Source organism: Choristoneura fumiferana, chromosome 4 (assembly GCF_025370935.1).
Source record: "Choristoneura fumiferana chromosome 4, NRCan_CFum_1, whole genome shotgun sequence".
In the NCBI taxonomy this organism is placed as follows: domain Eukaryota; kingdom Metazoa; phylum Arthropoda; class Insecta; order Lepidoptera; family Tortricidae; genus Choristoneura; species Choristoneura fumiferana.
Window position 1 is genome coordinate 14,995,539 of NC_133475.1, and position 11,413 is coordinate 15,006,951.

At 38.4% G+C, this 11,413-nt stretch overlaps 2 protein-coding genes across 2 annotated transcripts in view; both read left to right on the forward strand.

Moving 5' to 3' along the window:
• The window catches only part of LOC141427197 (uncharacterized), a 10,387-nt gene extending 588 nt beyond the window's left edge, over positions 1-9,799 (forward strand). Inside the window, exons 2-5 of the mRNA XM_074086426.1 lie at positions 755-909; positions 4,917-5,046; positions 8,431-8,611; positions 9,486-9,799. Coding sequence (XP_073942527.1) covers positions 755-909; positions 4,917-5,046; positions 8,431-8,611; positions 9,486-9,563 — 544 coding nt within the window. The 3' untranslated portion in view covers positions 9,564-9,799. The remainder of the gene's footprint in view (positions 1-754; positions 910-4,916; positions 5,047-8,430; positions 8,612-9,485) is intronic.
• The window catches only part of LOC141427538 (RNA-binding motif protein, X-linked 2), a 219,289-nt gene that overhangs the window by 178,630 nt on the left and 29,246 nt on the right, over positions 1-11,413 (forward strand). The window lies entirely within an intron of this gene.

The window sequence follows — 11,413 nt, forward strand, 5'->3', positions numbered from 1 at the left end:
AAGGGTTGTGAAGCACCAGGACTCCTCAATAATGAACGTCTCTGCATCGGAAAAAAGCAATCTTTCGTAAAAGGTGACGAGCAGTTGATATTAAACTATTGTATCTTAGATTATTAACACTAAAAAGCGTGGAAAATTTATTTTTTTAACAAAAAATTTAACCGACTACAAAAAAAAACCATGAAAATAATTTTTCTACCAGTCTGAAGTCGGTCCGAGCCTCAGCACGAGCCAGCAGCGAGTGATTGAAGCCCAACATATAGTGCGTAGGTGAGGTAGATGACTATAGGATCCACTCCTGCTGGCTCGTGAGGCACGGACCGACTTCAGAATAGTAGAAAAATATTTTCATGGTTTTTGTAGCCGGTTAAATTTTTTGTTATATTTTTTTTTATAAAATAAAAATTATTAAAAAGATGTGTAGAAAATTATTTGCTGGTGGCTGTTTACATCTGATTGCCTTGGTCTTAGCCGAAGATTTCACTTTATGCACTAGAGCATAAGAAGTCATTTATGTCGCCGTAGATCCAGCATAAATACGAAGTTTATGAGCATGAAAAAGAAAAGTAATTTCACGCAGACGCATTCCCACTTAATATAATTTATATATATATAATTATATATATATATATAATATATATTATATATATATATTAGCCTGTAAGTGCTCCCACTGCGGGGCAAAGGGTCCCCGTATATATATATTCTTTTTGATTGCAAATATAATAAATTCATATTTTAATTCCTTTTCCAGGAGTGTGTACGTGTTTTGTGAGAAAGCAGAGCGGAACGAGAAAGGTGGATGGGACTATGAAATAAAACCATACAAACCTGCCAGTTTCTTGCTGCAAGACATCGCGATTCGTCTCGCCCAATCACAAGCGCCATGGGACTCTTACGTTGATGAAGGTATGAATACATAACGTAATAACTCTAACAACTCCCGCTTGCGGCTATACATTATTATACCATAGTATTAGCAGAAAAATATAAGAAACTATTCTGGTGCTCGCCCCAACATCTCTTATGAGATTTTTTTTTTACAAAAAAGTAAAACCGACTCCAAAAAATAAAAAAAATACGGAAATGGAACCGACTACAAAACCCCTGAAAATATTTTTCTAGGTACCTACTAGCTCGATGTCTTAGTGTCTCTTGTAGCCTTTGCACGAGCCAGCAAGAATGGAACAATAGTCGTCTATCTCACCGACTTCGAGCTAGTAGGTACCTAGAAAAATATTTTCAAGGGTTTGTAGTCGGTTTCATTTTCCGTTTTTTTAGTGATTCGTAGCGACAGAACAGCTCACAACGATTCCATTAAGCCCAAACACGGCTTAGGTTCGTTGTTTTATAACAGAGTTCCGTTGCCTACCTTCCGCTTCAGCATCAGATCAGTTCGAAAGAATCATTAACTTAAAGCTCCTTCTTTAGTCGCTTATCTAGGTATATTAATTTTCATGATCGTTTATAGATGAGCGCGCACTACTTAGCTTTGACGAGTTCCATTGGTCATCTACGGTCTTCTTCATCAGGTCCAGTTTACCAAATGATACTTTCTGAATGTAAATGCTTATTTCAATGCTAAAATCGCCAATGTTAAATTTCAATGTTAAAAATGCCAAAATCGCCATAGGTGTACCTATAAAATTTGAGGTTTGCCCTCGATTTCCTAGGATCGCATCATCAGATCTTGACTTGGTGACAGTGGGACCACCTCAGAAGAGTACCCTTTCGAATAAAAAAAGAATTTGAAAATCGGTCCACAATTGACTGAGTAATCGGCGAACATACATAAAAAAAACAAACATTGGAACATAGAACCTCTCCTTTTTTGAATTCGGTTAAAAATATGAAGAAATTGACAAAGTATGGTTAAGACAGAAGTCTCATTTAGTTTATTTTAACACCACATCTTTAACATGGCGCAGCCGGTAGGATCCGAACCTACGCTCCCAAAGGATATTTTATGTGTCCGAAAATCCTCAAAGTCCGAATAAAGGTAAACTATATTTAGACAAAACGGAACAGGAAACATAATATTGTTTGCAAGGGGAATATATGTGTGTAAATCAGTCTGAATCATTATTATTATGCTTCCTTGTTATCCATTCATGCATTGCCAGCATTTGAAACTTTCAGTATTGACAATATTACATGATTATTTATTATTTACTTCCTAAAGCATGTCTCGTAAAATACCCATACGATATTACTGTTGTATGTTATATTTAGATTAAAATTTCATGTACAAACTTTTTTAACGCCAAATTAATCAATTCTACTCTATTCTATTCTATATTACCAGTGTTTGCCAGTGTTATTTTTGTAGCATAACTGGTTATTAGTCAACCATGTTGTGTGTGATACTTAATACTTTGACTATATTACCTAACTAGCGACCGGCCCCGGCTTGGCACGGGCAAAATAAATAAATAAACGGCCAAGTGCGAGTCGGACTCCCGCACGAAGGGTTCCACACCTATACAACATTAGAATATAGCATAAAACGGCAAAATAAAACCACGTTTGCTGTATATAAATAATTATTTCATTTTAATTTAATTATTTATTTTTAAAGTGAATGAATATGCTGTCTAGCTATCACGGTTCATGAGATACAGCCTATTGACAGACAGACAGACGGACCGTGGAGTCTTAGAATAGGGTCCGTTTTTATTACCCTTTGGGTATAGAACTCTAAAAAGGCCTCTAATCAAGGGCACCTCACACACATTTTTTAGCTCCATTTTCCCAGGAGCCGGGGTGCGGCAACGTAGAGTACCTAAATGCATTTTTTTGGTTAGATTGATTTTTTAATTTCGTAATATCTTTTGAATGGAATGTCCGATTTGAATAATTCAAAAAGTAATGTACAGGAATTGTGAAACCATCTTGAATATAAAATTATTTATTTGGATAAGGATTAATACAAAGGTATGGATAACATGGTCTGATTTTAGTTGGCATTTCTGTCAACTTTTAATGTGTAAAAAAGTAGTTATAGTTTTTTGTAAATATGAATATATTCTTTAATATCGTAGAATACTTTTTGTTTTATCATCAATATATAGTTTCCACAGCGCATGCGATGAAAGATGTTTCATTGCAACTTTTTTTACACTTTAGTTACATTATTGAAGTTTTAGTACGGAACCCTAATTTTTTTTGGTAATAAATATAGCCTAAGGCACTTTGGAATAATTTAGCATTCTAATAGCTAAAGAATTTTTAAAATCGGTCTAGTAGTTTTTAGTTAATTCGTAACAAACATCCAAAAATACAAAAATCAAAATCTCTCCTCTTCATAATATTAAGTATCGATAATCATCATCGTGGTAATTTCGTAGAAGCCCAAAATTTCAATCGAACCGCTATGCTTAATCCTAAACCATACACCGCGAGCGCAGCGGACGCAGTTTAACTTACATCGATCAACTTCGTAGAGGTTCGGCGAAAGTAGGCAATTCCAGGATAGATGCCCCAGTGGGATAGATGCCTCGATTTTATTTTCGGCTAGTAGCAGAACTGTGGGACTAAAATTCCACCACATAATAGCAAGCGCCTTCCCCGCAAACCTCGGTACTGTAGTGCCAAAACCTTCCGCGGCGGGACCTCAGAGAGCGTGGAAATTATATTCGTAAGTATTTGTGTTCGAATAACTTTTGACTCGCTTATAATTTCTGTCTTTTATTAATTAATTTGGTAGCACTGAAGCTTAGGCTACATGGATTAATATGTTTTTTTGTGATTTTATCATTATTGATTTAAAAGGGCATCTATCCTCTAACCCGTTTTTGCCGCCGAGTCTATCCCCACTACACCCCACATTTTTAGGCATCTAAAAAGTGCGATTTACACGAAATATATACGACATGTCAAAACAAGTACAGTAAAATAATAGATATAAGGATCATAGTTATCATGCGCATCGGGCGCCTTGCATATAAATGATGAACTATTGAGTTATAAAGCTTTTTCAAAGTGGGGCATCAATCCTGAAATTACCTACTTCTATACAATACCGATCGGTGTAGTTCAGTCACCTACATTAATATCTGCCACAGCGGAGTGTTCAAAAATATCTGACACGTCCTTCCGCCCTAGAAATAGAGCCGTATCAGATATTTATGCACGCTTTGTTTTATCAGATATTGGTGCTGGTGACTGTACGTTAAACTGAGTCCATATGAAGTCCCCTCCGCTCGTAATGGACCATATAGGAATAATGGTTTTTGTGAGTGAAGCGGCGGGTAAGAGCATTTTCACAAAAAAAAAACTTTTTAAAAAGAGCATTTTCTTTTAAATTTTAGAAAAAATATGGCTTTTACTATACAGAATCAAGAGAAAAATCGATTCCGATAGTTTGAAATAAAATCCTAAATTAAAACGTCCGTTTTGTGACGTATTTTAGGGTTCCGGAGCCAAAATGGCAAAAACGGAACCCTTATAGTTTCGCCATGTCTACCGTCTGTCTGTCTGTCCGTCCGCGGCTTTGCTCAGGGACTGTCAGTGCTAGAAAGCTGTAATTTTGCACTAATATATATGTAAACCATGCCGACAAACTAGTACAATAAAAATTAAAAAAAAAAAATTTTAGGGTACCTCCCATAGACGTAAAGTGGGGGTGATTTTTTTTTCTCATCCAACCCTATAGTGTGGGGTATCGTTGGATAGGTCCCTTCCTTAGAAAAATATTACTTATTTTTTTCATAATGGCTACGGAACCCTATTTTGGGCGTGTCCGACACGCTCTTAGCCGGTTTTTTTCCTACACTCGGTATGGCCGTCACAAATCTGACTCATACAATTTACCTGTAAAAATTAAATGCATTTTGAAAGAAATGGTACACTTTTCTTTGAAAACGCCCATAAACTCTAGTAGCAGAGTTCTTATGTGTCCATGTCCCTGTTTCTAGGTCTTCAGCGCTTGCGTGGCGTCCCGGGCCGTTGGGATGCTCCCGCGGGCTCCACCGACCGCCTCTGCGTAGACGTCGGGAACGGCGCCTTCATTGAGGTGTCTCACCCCGCTCCTCAAGGCGATCAAGTGTAAGTAATCCTTAGGCATCGAAGTTTTCATCGCACGGTAAGACATTAGCGAGCCATGGACATCCTACTAATATTATAAATGCGAAAGTTTGTGTGAGTGAGTGAGTGAGTGAGTATGTTTGTTACTCTTTCACGCTGAAACGGCTGGACGGATTTGGATGAAATTTGGTATGTAGATAGCTGAACATCTAGAATAAAACATAGGCTACTTTTTATCCCGATATTCCCACGGGATAGGGATAAAATCTCGAAATAACAACCGCTGGGCTTAGAGTCATGAAATTTGATAAGTAGGTAGCTGGACGTTTGAAATAACACATAGGCTACTTTTTATCCCACGGGATAGGGATAAAATCTTGAACTAATAACCGCTGGGCTTAGAGCCCTGAAATTTGGTATGTAGATAGCTGGAAATTATGGAATAAAACATAGCCTACTTTATATCCCGATATTCCCACGGGATAGGGATAAAATCTTGAAATAATAACCGCTGGGCTTAGAGTCATGAAATTTGGTATGTAGGTAAGTAAACATCTGGAATAACACGTAAGGGACTTTTTGACTCGATATTCCCACGGGATACCTAGGGATAAAATCTCGAAATAACAACCACTGGGCTTAGAGCCATGAAATTGGGTATGTAGGTAGCTGGACCTCTGGAATAACACATAATCTATTTTTTACCCCGATATTCCATCGGGATAGGGATAAAATCTTGAAATATTAACCGCTGAGCTTAGAGTCATGAAATTTGTATGTAGGAAGCTGGATGTCTAGAAAAACACATAGATGACTTTTTGACCCGATATTACACGGATACCTAGGAATAAAATGTCGAAATAACAACCGCTAGGCTTAGAGGCATGAAATTTGGATGTAGGTAGCCGTATGTCTGGAATAACACATAAGTACGCTACTTTTATCCGATATTCCCACGGGATAGTTTTGTAACTAAGGGACCCATACATCCGCGTATTATTATTATTATTATTTTGTATTTTTTTCTTTAATTGTATACTGTAGTTTTTAAGTATTTTATTTGTAATTATTTTATTTTGAAAAAATGACTTTCTGCCAAGTTTCTTGCGGCGCATTCTTCTTGGCAATGATGGTCTTTCCGGAAGCGCTGGTAGTTTAAAAAATGAGATGTAAAAGTGCCCATTGCGGCCTATTTACTGAATAAATGATTTGAATTTGAATTTTGTATTTGAATTTGGATAGGGAAAAATTTTGAAAATTCAGCACTGGGTTTAGAGTCTTGAATTTTGTACAGTTATTCACAACACAACCTCAATGAAGACCACGATATAAATATTGGAAATTTCCAGGGGAATTTTTGTAAAATCCCGAAAATTTCAATTGCAGCTACCACACCGAATAGTTTACGCGTGCGAAGCCGCGGGTAAAGCTAGTTAGTAATAAAATTAAACTCCTATTCATACTCAATTATATCTGGTTTAGACAGCGGGGCCCTGGGGTTCGGAGGCCCTTGATTTGTTTAGGACTTGGGTCGTCGTCTCAGGGATAGGGGTGCGATCCCCGGTCTGGATCGTGACTGGTTCAACAGGTGTCCATTGCTGTACAGAGGGGCAATGCTGCCGGGATAATGGGGACTTTTGAACCGGGCACGATGCAGGGAGGGGATTTTAGGTTAGTTTTTTTTTTATTCTTTTTAACTGTATATTGCTGATAGTAATAGTTAGTAAAGATTTTTTAGATTAATTCTTTTTGTATGTTAACTCTTAATTGTACAAAATAATGTAAATTTAAAAAGATATTTCATAGTAAAAAATAAATATATCTTTAAGTAGTAACGGCCATATATATATAGGCACGATGCGAAACTTCAGCTCGGCGTGACGTTACGGGCCCCACACTCCCGAACTTTGATGCGTATCATCTTTGTCACCTTTTGCTTGATTAACATTGGGCCGTTCTAAACATCTTATAAATGTGAAAGTAATTGTCTGTTTGTTACCTCTTCACGCTTAACGGCTGAACCGATTCACATAAAAATTAATTTGGAGGTAGTTTGAGACCTTGGAACTTCTTATCCCGGAAAATTGCGTAATTCCCGCGGAATAGTGATAAACGAATTCTTGGGAGACGAAGTCGCAGGCAAATATTAGTAAGGTATAAATATATATGATAGTTTGTGAATGTGTATTTGGTACCCTTTTTCCCCTGAAGCGGCTATAATATGTGCAAGTAAATAGCTGGATCTCTGAAATATCACCAAGGCTAGGCTTTTTATTGTCCCTCGGGCTCGGAATACTTTGTAAAAACCAAAAATCTTACCAACTGAGTTTAGAGACATGAAATTTTGTACAAGTGCACTTCATCCGGCATGCATAGAGACCACGATATTTCCTGGGCTTCGCATCCCTATCTATATCTTCTTGGCCGGCAACCCCCTACTTCCCGGCCTCTACAGTAATCTTGTTCTGCTATTTATTGTCGGACACTTAGTCATCAACTTAAATAGGCGTAAGTAAAATAGCATTAGTTAGTTAGTTATGAGACAGAAAATCATAGTTATTTGTTAAAGAAGATTTAAGAGAAATATTCTACTGGTGAAATACCGATACATAGGTTAGCTGTGAAAGTATTTGTAGTAATATTAAGGCTGGGAAATACGTCAGATTTTTCAATAAATACGAAGTCTTAGAGTGACAAACATTTTTTTACAACTACTTAATATCATTATGAGTCTACATTTTACCCAAGCGAAGCCAGGTTTTCATCTAGTATAATATTATAGTGGGACGATGTGGTTGAAAAAAAAAAAGCCGTGGTGGCCTAGCGCCTCTCAAGAAGAGGGTCATGGGTTCGAGCCTAGGCGCGCACCTCAGTTTTCGAAATTTGTGCGAAATTACATTCGAAATTTACCACGAGCTCAACGGTGAAGGAAAATATCGTGAGAACCTGCACACACCAACCGGTATTCAATGGTGTGCGTGAAGTTTCCAATCCGCACTGGGCCCGCGTGGGAACTACGGCCCAAGCCCTCTCATCCTGAGAGGAGGCCTATGCCCTGCAACCTGCAATGGAACGTATATAGACCGAGATTATGTTGAGATGTCGCAGCTGCGCAGTAGAACTAAGGTTACCGACATAGCCCGAAGAATTGCGAAATTGGGCGGTAGGCGGGGCACATCGCTCGCAGGACTGATGGCCGATGCAGTCAGAAGGTTCTCGAATGGCGTCCGCGGACTGGGAGCCGAGCTATCGGTAGGCCAACAAGATGGAGCGACGACCTGGTTAAGATTGCAGGATTGCGTGGATGCGGAAAGCCCAACACCGGTCTGAGTGGAGAGCCTTGGGGAGGCCTATGTCCAGCAGTGAATGTCTTTCGGCTGTATGATGGTGATGATGTGTTTGCAGGGACCGCGGCGGGCTGCGAGTGCATTGCGCGCCGGTGGCGGGGGGCGCGCGGTGTCGGCGGCGGGGGAGGCGCGGGCCGCTTTCGCCGCGCGCGCGCGAGCCCGCGCCTACGACTGCGAGCTCGACGCTGTGCTCGACAGCGTCGTCGGCAATAGGAAGGACTGCTTCGTTTCCGTCAGAGGTATGTAACGTTCTAAAGTACGGTCGCGGGGCACGAAGAATTTCGCGCAATGACCTTCACGTATCTGTTACTCGCGCGTGCTTGGCGTCGCATTCGTACAAATTCATGTGGGTGAGCGCGACGGCAAATATTTACGCGCGAGCGACAGAGACACATCGTGAAAGGTTCTCCGCGACCGGACTTTAGATTAGGCTTTCTTAAACTTATCGCAGTCACGGACCACTTTCACAATTTAAACAATTTCATGGACCACCTGTTTAATATTTTTTTATTGGATATTTCTATTAAGTAGATATGTTTACAGACTGACCTACGGACCCCTGATACACGTGCTACGGGCCCACTAAAAGAAACCCTGCTTTAGATGGATGTTATCCAGCGTCCCAACAGGGTGACTTTGGCGGGAACTTTGTTTCATCATGTCAGCCGAAAGACGTCCACTGCTGGACATGGGCCTCCCCCATATCCTGTATTTTTAAGGAATTCTCATAACAATTTTAAAAAGCTAGGAATTTAAATTCACTACCTAATCTATTAGATTCACGAGAAAACCGCGGGAAAAAGCTAGTTACAATATAAGATTGTTTATCTCCTTCTAATGCAGAAAAAAACGAAGAGAACGTAAGGAACCGTTTACGTATGTTTTTTTCCCTCTCACAATTCCTCAATGCCATCTTTTTCTTCCTTCATCATCATCATCGTCAGCCTACAGCAGTCCACTGCTGAACATAGGCTTCTTCCATGTCGCGCCACAACACTCTGTCTTCAGCCCCTCGCATCCATCTGCCGCCAGCGACTATTAAGGTCTAAGATTAAGGTTTCTTCCTTGGTCGTTAAAAATATGTCACTGAACAAGTGCAAAACTTGTTTACAGGTATATCGGACTACCGCGATGGAACGCGCGGCAAGGATTGGCAGCCACACGCCGCCCTCGCCGCCGCTGCTGTTATGAAAGCCATCGTCGCCGCCATGGACCCACCCACCGACTAAAGCAACGCTATTTGCCCGATTTATCGCTTGACCGAGTTTATTTTGACCGAAAAACCGCTTACTCGAAAACTTATCATATCAGCCTGGTGGATTGTTTCGAAAATTACGTCATACTAGATTGTCGGTGGTGATAGTTAGGTACACGCAAGTTTTAAAGCTACTTTCAAAGTTAACTTGACGAGTTCTTCATAAAATGTTCTAAAAGGTAGTTACCCAACACTTTTTGTCTTAAAATTTCGGGAAAATAAATTTAGGTTACGCATTTTTCGTAAAAGTAAGTTCGATCAAGTATTTTACAGATACAAGTCTTAGACCTGTTAATCAGATGAGCGAAACACATGTAAGCGAACGAATTGAAATCCAAGTACAGTGTAAAATAGAGTTCTTGTCCAAATCACAAAAGAATAAATACTCGCAAGCTCACGCCTTCCCTGATCACTATCTAGAAAATAAGATTACTTACTGATTTTATACAGTAATTTTAATTCATCATTTGGTTACATCAAAAAAGAGACAAAACTTGTAGACTGCAGCCACTGCCAATGTATTTGTATGTAGGTATATAAAATACAACCTGTAAAACAAATTATACAAAGAAGAATATACCTGTTACGTTTTTGAATTTAAAGCTGCCATAATATCAAATATTACAAGCAAGGACGGCTTAAGATAAAGTAGCTATTATCAAATAAATCACACAAAACAACCGTTAGATAAGAAACACGAATACGCAGAAACTTCTTTATAAAGTAAACCCAGAAAAAATAAGATTCCAATCTTTAAACGTTTGACTTTGTCACCTAGTATCTTTAGTCAAAACTAGTAAATTAATTTACAGGATTGCTTGCCTTAAATTTGGCTGTTACGAAAATTATACAAATTTTATCTGATCTAAGATCTTTACGAACTTTACAGTTCATAGTAGAAATAATTGTATGTAGACACTTTTTAGTGAGATCCCGTAGATTAGAATGTTTCAAAACTACATACTTTGTTTTTCTATATTATCGAATGCGTAAATTAATTTAGGTGTTGCCAATTTGCCATAAAAGGTCTCGAATTCATAACGCTCAATTTGGGAGTTCCCCATTTAAGCCAAAATGTGAATCATTTGCATATTACTATTACCAAATTTGTGATTTTCGAAATTAAAATAGATAGGTACTTTATTTATAGATAGCATTGATCCCGCTGTTACCTGAACATAATTATTGTTCGAATAACTCCATTTCTTACTAAACTAGTAGTAAGAAAAAGAATTACTATGCGACGCCGCTTTGCTCTGATAAATTTGAAGTTGTCATGAATTATTACTATTTCACCCAAAAAAAGCCTAATAAAATATTGAAAGATATGTTTGACATTTTATACGATCAGCTAATCTTATTTTTTCCTGATGACGAAGTTATCTTCGGTTTTGGGCTTTTTCTAATACAAATGTATGAATAAAATAATACTTTGAATTCTAGAACTGTTACCAAAGGTAATTTATACATTTAAAAAGGTGAGACCTAATGCCCTAATGCATTGTGATGTTTAAAAAAATTGAATTGTTCCATTTTTATAGACTTAGGGGCTGTTTCACTATCCATTGATTAGCGTTAACCGACGGTTAAATGTGATGCCGTCTCCGTCTATTCGAACAAAACAAATAAAGACGGCATCACACCTAACCGCCAGTTAACACTAATCAATGGATGGTGAAACAGCCCCTTAATGTTTCATAATTTATTAAATAACGGGTAGATTTAAGGTCACAAGCACAATATTATAATATAAGGTATAACTATTGATTATATTAGGTGTATTTAC